Source organism: Podarcis bocagei (genome assembly GCF_964188305.1).
Source record: "Podarcis bocagei genome assembly, chromosome: 10".
NCBI classification, from domain to species: domain Eukaryota; kingdom Metazoa; phylum Chordata; class Lepidosauria; order Squamata; family Lacertidae; genus Podarcis; species Podarcis bocagei.
The window spans coordinates 71,186,737-71,205,479 of NC_138135.1; the positions used below are offsets into that span (position 1 = coordinate 71,186,737).

Genomic DNA, 18,743 nt, shown 5'->3' on the forward strand with positions numbered 1-18,743 from the left:
CCCTGTAATGACAATAACTTTACTTGATTACCACAGAAAGTCAGCTGAGAAAACTATATTTGTCACACTGGTGTTAGACAAGAATATATTCCAGCTGAACATATTGTTCAATTATAATACTTGCTGAACTGTACCCAGCACGAAATAGTATCTTTGAAACTGTGACATGTATGCAGCTCTTTCATCTTCACTGAAAAAGTTAGTTTAGCACAGAGAAAAGTAGGAGCATTGATAAAGTTGGCTTTGTTTCTCATAGAATGCAACAGTGATTAATCTCTCTATTTGCTCATTTCCCAGTGTTAGGCCAGTTTGTTCTCAAATTAAGAAGAATCTCGACATCTTGCTGCGCTAACTTGTAAATTCCAAGTTCATTTAATGCTGCCATTGCTGTGGGCTGACTTGAATTCAGGATGGTTTCAGTTCTGTTTTCAGTGGCTGAGTGGAGCACATCCTTTAAAAGTAGGGCTGAGCCAACATTTAAATTCAGCACAATACAGGCCTCCTTTATGCTGCAAATGAAAACGAGAAAGTCCTCATTTCAGAACGGGAAAACCTAGAGAGCTATGCAAACGCTTGGAGGGGAACTTTAGGCTTGTTGCTTATATAGCAGCCCATCCTGCTACATGACAAACCACATTTAAAACAGAAATCGGAACAACAGATCTTCATGCTATATCAGCTTTTTTTTCCCCTTTAAGTGACAAATATCTCACTTAATACCTCAGCCTGTAAATGGTAAGTACACTTTTTTGTACAAACGGGGGAGGGAACCCATGCTTGCAGAAGTTATGTTATTTAACTACTGTCTTCCAGTTAATTTGGCAAGGACCACAATCTTATGCTTTTATGCCTTAAACTTGTCCCATAATTATTCCCCAGCAGTGATGTAAAACTATTAAGCAGTGGTCTTTATATGCTTGCTTGCTTGCTTATTTAACTAACTAACTAACTAACTAACTAACTAACTAACTAACTGCCATATACCTGTAGATCTAATGGCAGTTCACAACATAAAATTGCAACATAACCAACCCTACTGTAAATGCTAGAAGAAGTAGAAGAGTTTGGATTTGATATCCCGCTTTATCACTACCCTAAGGAGTCTCAAAACAGCTAACAATTTCCTTTCCTCCCCCACAACAAACACTCTGTGAGGTGAGTGAGGCTGAGAGACTTCAGAGAAGTGTGACTGGCCCAAGGTCACCCAGCAGCTGCAGGTGGAGGAGCAGGGAAGTGAACCCCGTTCACCAGATTACGAGTCTATCGCTCTTAACCATTACACCACACTTGCTCTAGCCAGTTTACATTTTTATTAAAACTCTTAAAAGGGATGACTCTCTCTCTCTCATACGCTTTCTCAGAAAAGTGTTCATAGCAAAAGGGTAGGAGGAAGAGGTTCCTTGCAACTCTTTCTCTAGTCCCCCCCCCCCAATATATAAGTTTCAAAGTAAACTAGAAAGTGAGATATGCTTTACTTACTGTTTGAAATAATTCTCTGGCCTCTTGCAGTAATGTGAGAACAAAGGGAAAAGATTCCTGGTCATGTCGAACTGCAGCTGCGCTGCTCCTCCTTCATTAAAGTGATTGGCCAGAATGATCTGTACACAGCATACAAAGAACAGGCAGGTCATAGTGAACATTTCTGGCATGATTTATCATTACGGCCCTAGTCACCCAGGACAGACACTTACTTCCTGATAGATAAACAAGTCCACCTTCTCTGCAAGCATTTGCCAGAAGATTTTGAACAACGAGTAGCAAAGCTGCTGCTCTAGTTGTAGGAGCTGGTCTCTCAAGGTCATTAGCAGTGGGCAGGCAGTGACTGACAGAGACATCACAGCCTGTTCTGACTGGGAAGGCAAAGACAGCCATCTGAAAGAAACAGAAAATCGTCACCACAAAGGAAAGCTTCTGACAGCACCCAACTCCAAGTTTGCTTGGGAGTTTACAAGACACTTCATGAGATCTGTTTCCGTTTGCGATTCCAGATAAGCCCATTATCGAGACAGATGGGGAAGGGGACCACATCTAGCTCAGTGGCAGAGCCCAGCTTCCATCCCTGACATTCTGGTTCAAAGCTCTCAAGGAGTAGAGAGTCCGGAAACACACCTGCTAATGTCTAGGAGACACAACCAGGACATTGTCTTTGCATTTTGCCACTGGCATTAGGAATCTCTCTCCATTGCACAGGGATGGTGAACCTGTGACCTGTGATGTTGCTAGAGTCCAACTCCCATTGGCCCCAGTTAAGGTACCTAATGGGCCAGGGATGGTGGGAACGCAGCAGCAGCATCCTTGCCAGCAGGGTGGAGCAAGGGGGAGGAATGTATTTTAATACATTACTAGATCCCAAAACCACAGTGACTAGTATCCATCCTGGATAGCTCAGTTGGTTAGAGCATGGTGCTGATAATGCCAAGGTTGCAGGTTCGATCCCTGAATGGGAGGGACAGCTGCATGTTCCTGCACTGCAGTGGGCTGGAGTAGATGACCCTCAGGGGTCCCTTCAAACTCTGTGATATATGATATGATATACGATAAAACAAAGTGGAATCATAGTGGACTCTTAAAATAAAAACAAACATAACTTTATTTAACCATCTTGAACATTAAGACAGTTTTTGGAAGCAATTCTGTGTTCCAAAGCTGTAACACTACTGGGTCAAACCGCACAACTACTCTAGAACTGGAAGAATTACTCTAAGGTCGTCGTCCCCTGAATATTCAGGTGACAAAACTGGGTTCTCTAAATGGCAAAAATTCTTACTACATCCTGAAGACACAAGTGTTTTTCATGGCACGATAAAACAGCCGATTTATTTATCAATCTCACAACAAGCACGGAATATAATTTCTTGATGACTGTTCTCCCTCAAAATAGTCATCCAGATCATTCCTTTCAGATATCTGTATCCTGCCAGATGAATTCTGCAGGATGAGGGTTTATAAAACAAGCTAATGACATACAGTATTGTAGGAAGAAGAACGCAGGCTATACATTTTTAAAATTCCCCTTCACTCCCTTCCAAACTGTGTACAAATTAAAATGTGTCCAGCAAAGTATTACCTTTCCTTTTTGTACATCCTGGCAGCCTCTTTGACCTCTCTGAAGACATGGTCCACCTGACGAGTCAACATGTCATGCTTTAGTCGCTCCAGGAGGTTGATCATGTCGTCAAATACGGAGCTTTCCATGGAAGCCAGTTGTCCTAGCTGCAGCTTATTTAGTGCGTTGCTATCAGCACAAACTTCCAGCGCTGCCTGCTGAAGCTGCAAAAAGAACTAGATAGACATGAAGACCCTGCTGTATTCACTGCCACCCAAAAATTTTATACATTTGAGGGTTGCTTGAGCATGGATACCTCCCAACAATGTGGAACCTTAAAATGGCCGCAATCTGATCCCCTGCACTTTGAAAATGTACTGAATTCTATCAGTGCAAGTGAAAGGCAATTCTATACTGTGAATAAAGAGGAGCAGTTGTGTAACAAAATGCTTTTGAAATTAAGTTTTGGCAATCCACAAAGAGCAACTGTAGATATGTAAAACGATCATCACTTACAACGTTGTCCGCCCAGTCTGCCAGGACTGTTGCTATGTAGTTCACAGCATTGAGGATGGCGCAGTAGCGAAAGGCTAAAGGCACTCTGGTCTCTTCCTTCATAACCTGAGTTAGCCGTATCCTGAAGTCATCCACCAACTCCTTCTGCAACTCCAGGAACTGAAGCTTTCGGGCAGCTGCAGGAAGGTGTTTATACCTATCTATGCAGAACACATTACAAGGAATTTGGTAAATTATTACATCTTTTTAAAGGCTCTCTTTTGTTAGAAAGCACCTACCGTCCAAGATTTCATCACAGACTTAAGTGGACCGGTTTAAGGAATGGGAATGGTGTTACAAAAAATTGTTTATTAATGTGCTCAATGCTTCGCGCTATGGCATTTAACACTTTTGCCTCCTTTTCATAGTCTCTGCTGTCCCACAGAAAGAGCATTTTTAATGGATACAAGACAGGCTGGGAACTTGTTCTGCAGACACACAAAGGCCACATTTCATTCCCCTAATGGCATTTGTCTGTTGTTCTACGGCACTGTGGCTCAACACTGACTGCTAACTAACTTAATAAAACAGGGGTATCAACCTAAAACACATTAGGCTGGATCGAGAGGAAGTTAGCCACCATGGTTTCAATGCACCTGAAGTTAACAATGACTAACCTTTCCCCACTGATTTCAGCAGGCCCAAACCTGAAATACTACACACAGTTGAGTGCGAGTCAACTCAATGGGATATGCATGAGATAATGATGGAAAGAGCAATTAACTTCCTCTGAATTAACTGATGCTGCTCCATGCTACTCAAAGCATAAGGTACCTACTTACCGTACATACACTCAAAATCCATACTATAATTATTAGCAATGTTTGGTTTCTTTTAGGTTTCTGAGTATTCTTAGATTGTCTTTCTTTTTTAAAGGTACATTATCCCAGCAGAAATTGCCCAACATATCCACGCTGTTAGTATTAACAGTGCCATGACTACCTTGTGAATTATTCACTGATGGAAAGAAGAATGAACAGAAACTACACCGATTTGTTCCAATGCAGATGCAATTCCAATTTCCAACTCTTACTTCTTTAAAGCCCTAAATGGCCTCGGCCCAGTAGACCTGAAGGAGCGTCTTCACCCCCATTGTTCAGCCCGGACACTGAGGTCCAGCGCCGAGGGCCTTCTGGCAGTTAGTTCCCTCACTGTGAGAAGCGAAGTTTCAGGGAACCAGGCAGAGGGCCTTCTCAGTCATGGCACCTGCCATGTGGAACGCCCTTCCATCATATGTCAAGGAAATAAACAACTACCAGACTTTTAGAAGACATCTGAAGGGAAGTTTTTAATGTTTGAAGTTTTATTCTGTTGAAAGCTGCCCAGAGTGGCTGGGGAAACCCAGCCAGATGGGTGGGGTAGAAATAATAAATTATTTATTATTATTATTATTATTATTATTATTATTATTATTATTATTATTAGGTGATGATTGTAGGCACTGATAGAATGTTGATCTCCTTGTTGATTGCGTTACATTTCTTGAATTATAACAGAAATGTTATAATTACCTGTGATAACCAGTAGCAGAGTCATAAAAGTTTCAGCACAATCTGGGACTTTCATTTCATCTACATCTGTAATGTCTTTATACTGTGATATCCAGGCAGCTTCAGATGAAAGCATCGAGTCCATCTTTTGAAGAGCAACTGCCAGGCACAGAAAACCAATGAAGAACTTAAATATTTAAATAGTTACCTTAGTTAAAATAGAATAACTTACCGTAGTTACCTTATTATTTCAAAATTTATTTCAAGAGGGAAACAAATTGTTCCTTTTTAAAATGAAATTTGGGACAGGGGAAAAACATTAAATATGGCAATTTCAAATCAAATTTAAGATGCTGCTTCAACTAAAGGAGTTAACTGAACGAACCTTAGTAACGGCTAAAACAACCAATATGAACCCAGTAAGAGAGCATGTTTATCAATAACGCCCTGGAATCAGATGAGTTCTCTTATACCAACTGTTAAAATCCCTTACAAAACTGACAAACAGTATTATCTTTATGCAAGTATTGGCCAAAGTAAAGCTTAACACTTCCTAGTGCCACATTTTTACAGTTGTTTATTCAAATTTCATAGGTTTTACAAACTCAACTTCTTATTGACCTGATCTTCAATTTTACGATAAACTGTAATAAGGGGGTAATTAGCGATAATGCATCCTTTTCCAGGTTGCTTTTTCTATTGTGGTTTCTTCTCTACTTTAAAGTCTCCTGAACAATAACAGGAACAAGAAGAATAGCAAAGAGAGTACTATTCAAGCAGAAATAGGAAGATGGATCTGACATGGAAAGCAAATATGCATCTGCTGCCTCATCTCTGGTGGTACAGTCTGTTCTTGCCTCTATTTTCTTTGTCAGGGATTTGCTTTGCAGTAGATAAAAAGCTCGGAAGAGCTCAGATGTTACAGCAGTGTTCCTTTGGCAAGCTCAGCCATCTCCTAGTCTCAATGGCTAAAAATCTAGCCTTAATTCATGGATATTGGCATCTTAACCCTCTCCCAGTAAAGCTGGTTCTACCATGCTATGTCTGACAACTAATATTCCTGGGATATCCCTCTAGCGGCTATCAAGTAGGCCTCCTGATTAGGAAACAAGCTATCATTATGAGACAGATCTATATATTGATTGATTGATTTGATTTATTACGGCCATTGGCCCATATCTAAAACAATACATCAAGATTTATCCATAAACAAACAATTTAAACAGTTCCAAGTTAAAACACCCATATAAAACCAATTTTACTTCAATTAAGTAAACACTATATACAATAAGCTCCCTCTATGTCAACCGCAATTCAAATCCCTCGGATTTTGGGGGATATGCGTCTTAGTTCTAGCACTTATTGATGGTTCTTAAGTTTGGCTAAGCTGTCAGAGTCATACAGTGATCCATTTCTCCTCTTATGAAATAAGACATTAATCAGGTATCTAGCGACTGCAAGGGATCTACTTGAGTCTTCGTCGTTTAATAAGTATATTATTTGGGCTTCCTGAGGTCTGTTAGCAATTCTCGATAAATATGGGGCCAGAAACTTGGATCGTGAAGCCGAATGTAATGGACAACAGAAGATTATATGATATAACGATTCTATAGATCCACTTTTACAGTCATACCTCTCCCCACCAAAAGCCTGACACCGTTAGGAGCACCAGCACGGACTGTGTTTCTTACAATCATGGGCCTCTGCAGAAAACTATGTACACCGTAAATTCTATCCCAAATGCAAACATTTAGGGCACAACTCTAGTTCCAAGACTTGTTCAGATTTAAAACAGTTATTCCCCCAAGGTAGGGGAGTTTGGAATGGCCCCCCTCCCCAAACACCCAATTTCTTCAGGTCTGGTTTTTAACCAAGTCAGGTCTTACATTTTCTTTCCACAGTTAACCATCTTTGAAAACAGGTTTCTTCTGAGAGAATGTGCATGCAGCTGGGCAAGCTGTTGAGATACCCATGAACGCTGTGCAGCTCTCTCTCAAAGAGGAGTACCTCATCCACCAGGTGACAAAAGAGGTTGTCGTCATACAACAAGCAAGGGATATCAGCAGCCAGCTTCTCAAGAATCAGCATCACCAAAGCTCGGGAAAATTCCAGCTTAAGAAGAAACAAAGAGATTAATTCAGATGACAACTGCATTTGTATCAGAAATGGTTAAACTTCAGGCTGGTGGAATCTCCTTTTTTAAAAATCAATGCCCCACCACCCATGCGCAAAAGAGACACATTTAGAATTAAAAATTCCTGAGCCTAGAACATTTTCTCACAGTCCTTTCAAACTGAGTATCTTGCCCACCCCCATCTTTCTTAATTTCAGTAGTCTGCATGTGTCACTTTCTTGCTGCTGCCAATAATCAATTGGGAGTCAGAAATCCTTGCTGATCAACTGGAAAACACCCAGTGATCGTAACAGTTGTTTCCAGTCAATCTTCTGCCCATCCTGTGCTGGATGTATAATTTCATGGTTATCAGTATGTTAACAATATACAGAGATGCTTACCTTTGCATTCACCAATACACCTGCCTTGTCCAACGCTGGTTGGATTTTGTCTTCAAGAAACTTAGCATGATTTCCTATCCACATGAGTACCTGGGTTAGGTACCATTCAGGCTTTTGAGAAAGGAGAAGAATTCACAGTATCGGTTGTTAGGTCAAAGATGCAACCTATTTTGTCCAATCATAGCATCATACATCACCTTAGCCTGTTGGCCCAGTTCCCCTCTAGCAGCCCTCGCCACTGATTTTTATATTCCCAGAAATTAAGTGGTTTGTGCTTGGCAAGGGAAGTGCTTAACCAAAAATAGTTTAATAAGCAGAACACATGCTTGCTATAGGTGTGTGCTGAAGTACAGAAAAGAATTTCCTTAAAAGATATAGGAAATAGACTATTTGAGTCACAGGCCAATAGAAGGGATATAAACACGAAACTCTTGTGGCACTTTGTTGTTTTTGTTGCAACAGACCAACACAGCTACCTTTCTGGAAACTGGGAGAATGGGGTACATTGGAAATCCATGCAAAGCAGCAAAACCTAGATCAAGTTAGTCCACTATGTTTATAAGATGTCTAGAGTTCACTTAAAGTTGTTACTAAAATCATGTGTTACTGTATTTTTCACTCCATAAGACGCACTTTTCCCCTCCTAAAAAGTAAGGGGAAATGTGTGTGCATCTTATGGAGCGAATGCAGGGGGGAGGCAGGGGGGGAAAGCCCCCAAGAGCCGCACACAAGCTCCACGCGGCTCTTGCGGCCTTTTCCCCAGGACTGGCCGCGTCAGTCCCTTCTCCCTCCTCGTAGAAAAGCCCGTGGGAGCTGCACACTCCTTAAAGAGTGTGCGGCTCCTGTAGGCTTTTGTGGGAGGTGGGAATTCCCCTACCTCGTAGAAAAGCCCGCAGGAGCCGCGCACCCTCTTGACTCATGACTCTTGCGGGAGGTGGGGGAAGTGACAGAGCGAGGCTCTCTCACTTCCCCCACTTCCCGCAAAAGCCCCCAAGAGCCACTGCCCTTCTCCCTCCTCGGGGAAAACCCCCCAAGAGTCACACACACACACACACTCCGCGCAGCTCGCGAAAGGGAGCACTGAGCAGAGCCTGGGATGCATACTGGCTCTGCTCAGTGCACCCTTTAAATAACCCCCCCCCTTGAATTTCCCCTCTAAAAACTAGGTGCACCTTATGGTCAGGTGCAGCCTTATGGAGCGAAAAATACGGTATTTTGTACATTTTAAAAGATGCACAAAATGCCAAATACATGCCAATCTTCCCAATGTAATGCAGGGAGAGGTTTACTTCTGACTAATAAGACGTTGTCTGCATATTTTTGCTGTTGCAGCTGTGTGGGTTAAAAGAGCAAGATCAGGGATGGGGAACTTGTGGCCTGTTGCATGTTGGACTACAACTCCCATCGTCCCTGACCATTAGCCATGCTGACAGGGGCGCATGGGAATTGGGAGTCCAGCAACATCTAGAGAGCTAAAGGATGTATTTTAAATGAAGGCTGAAAATGGATGGAGACTAGTAAATTTTGAGAGGCACATATGCACATCCCATTCCACCCCCCACCTTCCTTCATATATCCTTTTAGGAGGTTCTATTTAATAAAATGATTTTGTACAACACCATCAACCTACCTTGCTCAGCACATTTGTTTGTCTGTTTCCTGTGAAATGATACTTGAATCTTTTCTGAAGAGGAGCCAGCATGATCTGCATAGGTAGTATGATAGGTGGAGATGGAGGAAGAATGTATTTTTCTGGAAGCTGTTTTGGTTTGGTTAATAGTTCATCTCTGAGATTTTTAAGAGTCAAAGTTAAACGTCTTATTGATACAGATACAGGCATATAGATCTTTGGACCACATCCTAAGTGAGAAAAATGTTGGAAGGGATCATGATAAGCAGGCAGAATAGTGTGATCTGCTTGTACGCCTCCCTGCTATCTACAGGGTACAAAATGAAAGACAAAGTCTCTCTCTTCACTCCTCCTCAAATTATACCCTGTTTTTGTTCAGTTTGCTTAGCAAAGTGTCATCAAGGCTTATCTTTCTGGACTCCATTAGTGTTATTAAGTCACTTTGCTACGACAAGAAGCATTGATTTATATTAGCTACAGCTCACTTGCCCCATATCTCACACAGTTCTGGAAGATCCCCATAACCCTCAGGAAACGCTTTACAGGGAGGTCAACAGTGTACACTGCATAATAAATAAAATCCCAATGTAGAAATGAAACTCTGCTCAAACTTCTCTTGGTCCAAACTTTTAAAAATAAACACAGAATTCTTGACTTCTGACAATTTGGTTGGATTCATAACAAGCTGGTCACACACTGAAACTTAGACATGACTAATTTTTGACTCTTGATTCTGATGGGACCAAATGTGGTCTGGATCCCATCCTTAACGTCTGCATCTTGATTTGCAGTTGCAAGACGGTGGCAATGCATATATCCATGTTGTGAAAATCTTCACCTGCCGGTTTCTGCAGATCAAGGCACAAGAGCATGCCAGGCCGCTTTGTTCTGTTTTCCCAGTTAGTGGCAAAATTAGCACGCCATAATAATTCATTTAGCACAAGGCAATCTACCACAGCGGGTGGCACTGCGGGTTAAACCACAGAGCCTAGGACTTGCCGATCAGAAGGTCGGCGGTTCGAATCCCCATGACAGGGTGAGCTCCCGTTGCTCGGTCCCTGCTCCTGCCAACCTAGCAGTTCGAAAGCACGTCAAAGTGCAAGTAGATAAATAGGTACCGCTCCAGCGGGAAGGTAAACGGCGTTTCCATGCGCTGCTCTGGTTCGCCAGAAGCGGCTTAGTCATGCTGGCCGCATGACCCAGAAGCTGTACGCCGGCTCCCTCGGCCAATAAAGCGAGATGAGCGCCGCAACCCCAGAGTCGGCCACGACTGGACCTAATGGTCAGGGGTCCCTTTACCTTTACCTTTAATCTACACTACTTTGGAGCTTATGCATATGCCCACTAGGAAAGGAACAGCTTTATGCTTTTTCCAAGGATACGAAGTTTGTAGTTTCAGAAGCTGAGAAAAGAGTGTCTCAAAGTTTGTGTATATCTCTTGGGCGTTGGCTGGCGGTGTAGCCAAGCCAAATGGCTGGGATTGTGTTGGTCCAACAAATGGCCAATGAAGATGATTTAAAGTCTCCTCAAAATCACTGCAATAGAAAAACATATAAAAATTACTCTGATTTAGTAATGCAAAACAAAACTGAAAGAATTATTTCATATTCCTACCTTGACAATTTATCCTTCAGGATCTTGTGCCAGAATTGAACAGTAGATCTTACAAAAGAAAGAAGATGAGAACAAGATGACTCTTGAAGCTTGATATCAACTTCAGCCATGGCTGCTAGAGTTGTAGCAGCCTCTGGCACATTGTTAGTCATGAGATATTGCTGAATGTTGTCGCTAGAAAAGAAAAAAGTGAGCAGGCTAATGTGAAAAGATCTTGCTTGATTTTACAATTATTTATGAAGTGCTTAATATTACAGTTGCTGGTGCGCCTTATCAGATGGCCACCTGACATGTTTGTAGACAGAGGAGCTGAACAAATACCATCTACAAAATTGCACTTAAAATCATGTAAAGAAATCTAAGTCTTAGAAATCTGTCTGAACCCTCTCACCAAAACAACAGAACAGAAAAGTTAATATCCACCAACAGGATCTGCAGGGATTAGCAGGTATCAGTGTTCATCTCCATGCTGTAAGAAACTTCAGCTGCTGATTTCTGCATATCAGGACACCAAGAGAATATCAGGCTAAAAATGTTAAAAACCTCAACCTAAGACACATGGCAAGCAATTTAAATAAACTATAAAAATTCAGATGCACCACAACATCTATTAACTATTTTGATTATCTTGCCCCACCCAACTGAAGGCTCCACATATTCCTACTTTGTTGTGTAGGAAATTATTATTTACAATGCATAAGGAGTTTTTAATTATTTAAACCAAATAAATCTGGATTGTGTTAACCATTTATAGCTTGTTCAAAGAAGCTTGCAAACTAAAAAAAATTCCACACACATGCACAAAAACACCTAAATAAAACAATGGACCCATAGCAATGATCTCTTCGGATGGGGAATAGCATATGCAAATGCAGAGCACATAACTCCTCTGATCCAACACAGAGTCCTTTCAAAAACATAAGAAGTCTACCAATCAGCTATCTGGGAGGGAACACAGGGCTCTTGATTCAGTCATATACCCTTTCTGCGTCACACAGTAACCAACAGAATTGCAACTTTAATTTTAAAAAGGGGGCTCTATGTACCCTACCTTGTTTCAATGTTTGTATGTAATTACTATTCTTATTCTTATTATTATTATTACTACTGCTACTATTATTATAGTTGCTTTATCAAAAAAAAAGTATCAAAACAAATTGACAAGATATAATCATAGAATCATAGAGTTGGAAGAGACCACAAGGGCCATCGAGTCCAACCCCCTGCCAAGCAGGAAACACAATCAGAGCACTCCTGACATATGGTTGTCAAGCCTCTGCTTAAAGACCTCCAAAGAAGGAGACTCCACCACACTCCTTGGCAGCAAATTCCACTGTCAAACAGCTCTTACTGTCAGGAAGTTCTTCCTAATGTTTAGGTGGAATCTTCTTTCTTGTAGTTTGCAACACATAAAAACAACACATAAAAACAATTTAAAGTATTTGGAGACTCTAAATCTTTCATCATGCCCAAAACACATACTGTGAGGTACTATTTACCTTAACTCCTCTATTTGTGAAATCCATTTTAAATAAGCCAGGTGCCTTTCAACTTCTTTTATTTGACTTATCAGTACACCCAGATCCTCCATCCATGGCTTGGATGTCATCAAGTGATCATTAATTGAATCGTACAACAGGCTTTCCTTCTCTAGAAGCTGATTGAGAGATTTCTTAGAGTCTTCTGCATTCTGTAAGGCCTTCTGAATTCTTTTGGGAACTTCAGATGAAACTGTGAGCACCTATATAAATATACGTTAAAGAGGCAACAGGCATCTGTACACTGTAAGACATTTCTATTATGTGGCAGAGGAAGACATATGTAGCTGATTTCGACCAATTCAGACAAATAACTGAAACTAAGGCTTAATACGTAATAAAGGCTACATGGGATTTGATTGTACACCAACTGCTTCTCTCTTCTTGCCCTGGGAACAGGTAACAGCAAACCCGAAGAGAGAGCGAACTTCATAAGTAAGAGGAAAAAGGCAAGAGTAGCATGCAATCTAACAGATCAATCCCTAAATCCTTGTTTCAGTTGTAAGACTATACTAGACCTCATAGAATCATAGATTTGTAGAGTTGGAAGGGACCTTGAGTGTCATCTAGTCCAACCCTCTGCAATGAAGGAATCTGTTGGCCAACATGGGGCTCAAACCCACGACCCTGAAATTAAGAGCCTCATGCCCTACTGATTGAATTAATCCCAGCTTCCTCACACTTCTGACCATCTATAACAGGGATGGGGAGCCTGTGAGTCTCCAGATGTTGCTAGACTTCAACACCCAACAATCCAGCTGGCATGGCCAATGCTCAGAGCCAGTCTTGGCAACCACTCGTGGTTTGTGTGGAGAGAAACAAACTAGAAGACTGGCTTGTTTCATTCATGGAGAAGAATGCAGGAATTTAATGTAAATGAGCGCTACCTATTTACATAGAAACCTTAGGTTGTTTTAAACTATGGTTTAATATGACATGAGGACTAGGCCACTGTGCTCGGTGGAACCAACTCTCAGATATGCATGAATAGCCTGAACAACCTAAAACTGGAATGAAATGCAATTATGAAAATAAAAAAAAATCCCGACAGCTTTTAAATCTGCTTTGGACTCTGGCCAAAGTTCCTCTAGTTCCCATATCACCTCCCCTGAAACAAATGTAATTGATTCATTATTAATAGCATGTTCTCAATTTATGTAAGCTAAATAACTGTCATAAAAGAAGGAATATAGGAACTGTATTAAAGAAATGAAACCACAGAAGTAAACAAGGGGCTGATACCTACAGCATAGGAGATACAGAAAGCATGCATAAATGGAAGAACATATGGTGAAGATGGTAAAGATGCAAATTGCAAAGAATGGTCTAACTGCATGGGCCTCCAACTAGTCAGCAGAATGGGATTGTGTCCATTCTGCATTCCATCCATGCATAGGACATGATTTTTCAATATGATCTACAAGTATAACACATGCAAGCCAAATTGTGCAACTGTTGTTGTTTTTTAAAAAAATCCCTCCCAGATGTTGAAGGACAGATTGGGGCTGCATTCTTAAATAAAGTGAATTGTTATTTCCAATATGTGAACATGACATAGCCCTAATATCAGTGATTATGCTCCCCATCATTTGTACAGACAACACAGCTCAAAGTTTGTGAACAGGGTGCACTTTGTTCATGTACTTCTTTAAAAAACCAAACATATGCAACTCACCTGTTCTTCTAGCTTTGCTTTATTTTCTGACAGCTGTTCAATAAGTCTGCCAAGCTTGCTTAATGACTCGTAGTCTGTTCCAACCTCTCTTTCCACAAATTCAGACACATAAAAAGGGATATCACAGCTCTCTGGGTCTCTAGCAATTCTCTCTTTTCTGCTGTCCAGGGCTTCCATCTTTGGATCACCTGCAGTACTGAGTTAAAAAGGTTTGAGTTAACCTGTATGCAAAGCAAATGTGAAGTCCATTTGGAATAAGATATATTAACTGAACTTCAGTTCAACAAAAATACTAATAGAAAGAGGTGTGCAAATTTTATTAAATATGGAAATATAAGCTGGAAAATATCTGAGTGGTTATTTTCTTCAGAATAGATTACTCCAGAGACATTTTTCAATGAGAAAAAAGTATTACTGCAATGTCACAAAACTGGAATCTGCTCCTAGCCATATACCAGAACTATGCCCTTTGCATTTAATATAGTGCAAATGCTTTGCTGTCCTTGTATGAAAAGAACCACTTAAAAACAACAACTCAAATTTTTTGCTGTTTGGAAGGTGATGGAGAAACAGACTGAAAAGTGGGAGATGAACAAATGACTAATGGGCAGACATGTTAACACCCTGCAAGCAAATCTGGATAAATGCTCATTGTTATATAACCTCATCTCAAGCAAATCAGTGATTGCTCAATGAGGACTGAACAGCATCTAACCACTGCATAAGCTTTGGGCATGCAAATCAGGATGAATGCTGAATAAACAGGTTGTCTGGAAGAGCCCTGAGAGTACCCACCATAGAAGTTGAGTGTCTTCAGAATCTTCTGTTTCTCCTCCTAGCCCTTCCTCTTTGTTGGCCTCCTGCTGAGATAAAAGAGGCACAGTTTGAGTCCACCTCCTTTCAATATCAGCTTTCAGGAGCAATGAAACACTGTCTTTCAATATCCATTACATCTGCTTTCGGATGGGCAGATTGGAAATGCAAAAATATTATAAGTATAAATCTAGAAAATAGATAAACAGTGAAATAAAGTTCACTTGCCTCTTGAAGGTCCAAAGTTGCATCACTGTTCAAGAGTGGTTCAACCATCTCCATTGTAGCCCACTCTGAAGGGGTATTTTCTGCAGGAAAAAAATAATCTACATTTCAGAAAATTACAAACCAAGCAGCATAATTTGACACCAAGAAGTGTGCCAATATCAAACGATCTGCCTTTAAAATAGAGATTATATTGGATGTAATCACAAAATGCACCCAGCACACGAGCATCAGACTTGAAAGGGGTTCACTGGAACAAATGTATGTACCCATTAGAACTCAATGCCTATTAGCCATGACGGATATATGCTACCTCCACTGTCAAAGGCAAAATGCCTCTGAATGTCAGTAGCACAGAATGACACCTGGGAAGAATGCTGTTGCGCTCAAGTCCTGCTCGAAGGCTTCCCATAGGCTGGCCACTTTGAAAATATGATGCTGGACTAGATGATTCACAAGGGCTCTTCTGATGTTTGTAATAGCAACTTCAAACTACTGGTCTTCTTAAGATTTACCTTCATTTGTACTTCTTTTCTTGTCCACAACAGCCACGTAGAACAACAGGACTCTACCCAGAAGTTGGACTCTAATCCATTGGATCTTTTGATTTTTCGTTTTCCCTAAGATTTTCAAATTTATTGCTCTTCTGAACCTTCCTATTCTATTTTACAATCTCATTTCTTAGATGGCAGACCTTTGTACGTAGTCTAGAATAGTCTTTTACATTTAATTTTTTTTATTGTAATACAAAATCTTATCAATATCTCTCTTAGCTGCACTTCACAGTAGATGGCATCCACATGCAGAAAAATATGCAACTCTGACATCCGTTTCCTTTGCTGCAGGGTTTTCTTGTTTGGGAGATGCTCCGAGCAGCCATGAATCAAAAGCCTTCGCAACACACGAGGAACAGATGCACTTGGATAACCATAACAATAACCAAGTGGCCAATGCACCAGGGAAGCCTCTCAGCAGCCAACACAGCTGAAAGAAACCTCCATGTCAACAGGCAGTATAACTTAACACACCAAACAACATGAACAAATAAAAACAAGACAACAGGGACATTCTGCCTAGAAACATCTGGCTGGATGCTGCAGGAAGTGGAATCCTGGATTAGGTGTACTTTTCATTTCCACTTGGCAGGACGTCTGTTGGCATCCATCTGTATTGATAGACAACAGAAGAGTGCGCCATCAGGGGAGAAGTCAAACTGTTGGGGAGTTATGGCGCCTGCCGTGGCTGTAGAGTCCAGTACAGGAGAGACATGTTTTCTTCCATCTGGGGCAGATTAAGGTGTCCACTTTCACTGTTACAGGTGCACCATGGCGATTCTTCTCCCTGTGGTCATTCCTCTTCTGGTCACTGCTGTGGATGCACGACCTGACTGCGGGTCTCCAGGCGCCGTGTGGTTGCCAGCAAGGGATTCCCACACGGCGGGGTTGACGTCGCCAGCCTTCACGTCTTGTTTTCAGCTATCTCTGTAGGGCAGAGTTCTCAGGGACCTTGCCATCTTCCATTCCACTTGACCATGTAATGATGACAGCCCTGACAATGTTGTTGTGGCCTTGTGGGGGTGTTGTAAACCAAAAATAGCTAATCTCCTGAGTTTATGCCAATAAAACTCAGAAACGTGAGGAGTTAGGAGTCCAATGTTGTTTATTGCAAAGCAATAGGCTAGTCAGATCATTCTGCAAAACTGCAACCACGCCTGGTGGTTCAGGCAGTGAATTTATAAAGTTTCAAGCAAAGCATTTCAATTTTGATTAATCATATACAGTCATACCTCGGGTTACAGATGCTTCAGGTTGCGTTTTTTCGGGTTACGTACCCGCCGAAACCTGGAAGTACCGGAACGGGTTACTTCCGGGTTTCGCCGGTCATGCATGCGCAGAAGCGCTAAATCGTGCTTTGTGCCGAATCGCAACCTGCACGTGTGCAGACGCACTGCTGCGAGTTGCGAACACTGTGGGTTGCAAACGTGCAACCTGAGCGTCCACTGAACATCATTACCTCATTTCATGTTTAATTGTTGTTGTTTAGTCGTTTAGTTGTGTCCGACTCTTCGTGACCCCATGGAGCAGAGCACGCCAGGCATTTCTGTCTTCCACTGCCTCCCGCAGTTTGGTCAAGCTCATGCTGGTAGCTTCGAGAACATGTTTAATACACATGCACAATAAGCACTGGCAATTTCTGCTGATTAAGTTCTGATTCCCACCGTGTTCTGTTACATTGTGTTAGTGTGCATGTTGGGAACCTGTGTTACACGTAGCAACTTATGTTCTAGCTTTGTGCTGGATCTTTGTGATTCGCATATTAGCTGTATTTCTGCCCCAATGGGGGGCGGCAACTTGCAAAACCAGCAGTTTCATAAAGTAACAGGCTACCGTAACTTCTCTATTAGAAGCACACTCAAGGATTTAGAGGGGTACACATTATCACATTTATGGGGCCACCACCAGAGGGGCACTGCTCGGGCCGACCCCTCACAGCCTGCCTGCTCACCCACCGACCCCTTTGCCTCCCCCTGCCACATGTCCACCATGTCCGGCCAGACGCGGTCACCCCACCCCGGCTCTCTCAGCGACCTCCTTCCCCGGCGTCCCACCTGAAGAAGAGCCGCTGCTGGAGCCTCGAGCGCCACGCAGTCTCGTCCCCTCAGAGGGGCGCGAAGGAGGACCGGGCTCAAGCCACGCCCACTCCGCCGCCTACAGGTCGACGCGTCGGCAGCCCAGCGCCGTGACGGCGCGGAAGCAGCGCGAGGAAAGGGGGCGGGGTCACGTGGCACGGAGGCGCGCCGTTTAGACGCAAGAGCTTCCGCCCAGTGCGCCTGCGCAAGATAGCGCTGTAAATGCTAGACCGGCACCCGAACGCCGTGCTTCCGGGTTGGCTTTGGGAAAAACCGCCTCTGCGCTCGGATAGGAGCGGGAAAGAGTTTAAATTGTCGGCGTGTTTCAGCGTAGCTGTGACCGGGCAGCCAAAATATGCTGCATCGCCCCCCCCAAAAAAGTATAAAATCATATACTTGGAAGCGGCCACAAGAGTCATCTAGCGTAATGCGGGGATCTTTTGGCGAACGTGGGGCTCGAACCTGCAACCCTGGGATTAAGAGGCTTCTGCTCCCACCGACCGAGCTTACATCCTGCTTAGGTCCAATTTTGTGTGTTTCTAATTTTGGAAACCAAAGAAAAACCGCCCGCTCAAGAGCTTATTCTTCCCATATCTTTATTTTATTTATAACATTTCTATGCCACTTTTTTCTTCCAGGGAGCTCAAGGCGCTGTCCGTGCTTCTCTTCCCCGCTTCATCCTCGCAACCCTGGGAGCTTCTTCGCCATGCCGCCACCTCCCTCATGGGAGCTGAGTGGGAAAGGAGCCGCAAGGGTAGGGAAGCCCTGAGAAAACGCAAAAATTATTATTATTATTATTATTATTATTATTATTATTATCATCATCATCATCATCCCACCCTGGTCCTTCCTGTGTATCATAAAACACGAGCAGAGACTGTGGTGCGGCGGGGCAGCGGATTTTAGTTTTCGCCCGCTGGGGCTTCCGTGTAATTGGATCGAGGGGCCTCTTCTGCTGCCGCGGAGGTTGCTTCCCAAATTCAGCAAAAGGGAGAGAGTCTCCGCTTCGGAAGA

General features: G+C 42.4%; 1 protein-coding gene across 4 annotated transcripts; it reads right to left on the bottom strand.

The window, feature by feature from the left end:
- Window positions 1–39: 39 nt before the first annotated feature.
- On the bottom strand, window positions 40–17,846 carry RINT1 (RAD50 interactor 1). 4 transcript variants are annotated; one of them, XM_081211554.1, is made up of 16 exons: window positions 17,709–17,846; window positions 15,104–15,183; window positions 14,858–14,922; window positions 14,063–14,258; window positions 12,349–12,590; window positions 10,850–11,023; window positions 10,618–10,770; window positions 9,236–9,392; window positions 7,606–7,716; window positions 6,978–7,203; window positions 5,113–5,250; window positions 3,563–3,762; window positions 3,068–3,282; window positions 1,692–1,872; window positions 1,480–1,598; window positions 40–509 (listed from the first exon to the last, which is right to left on the bottom strand). In XM_081211554.1, the coding sequence occupies exons 2-16, from the start codon at window positions 15,155–15,157 to the stop codon at window positions 287–289; spliced, it is 2,454 nt and encodes an 817-aa protein (XP_081067680.1). In that variant the 5' UTR covers window positions 15,158–15,183; window positions 17,709–17,846; the 3' UTR covers window positions 40–286. The 4 variants fall into 4 exon arrangements, with proteins under 4 accessions (XP_081067680.1, XP_081067679.1, XP_081067681.1 ...); XM_081211553.1 differs by having other exon boundaries at window positions 14,858–14,925; XM_081211555.1 differs by lacking the exon at window positions 14,858–14,922.
- Window positions 17,847–18,743: the final 897 nt, after the last annotated feature.

Excerpts from the sequence above, each read along its gene's own strand:
- RINT1 (XM_081211553.1), bottom strand. The coding sequence starts at position 15,157 with ATGGAGATGGTTGAACCACTCTTGAACAGTGATGCAACTTTGGACCTT. Across the intron at positions 14,926-15,103 it reads CAACTTTGGACCTTCAAGAG|CAGGAGGCCAACAAAGAGGA; the intron begins GCAAGTGAACTT and ends CTTTTATCTCAG. Across the intron at positions 1,599-1,691 it reads ACTTGTTTATCTATCAGGAA|ATCATTCTGGCCAATCACTT; the intron begins GTAAGTGTCTGT and ends TGCTGTGTACAG.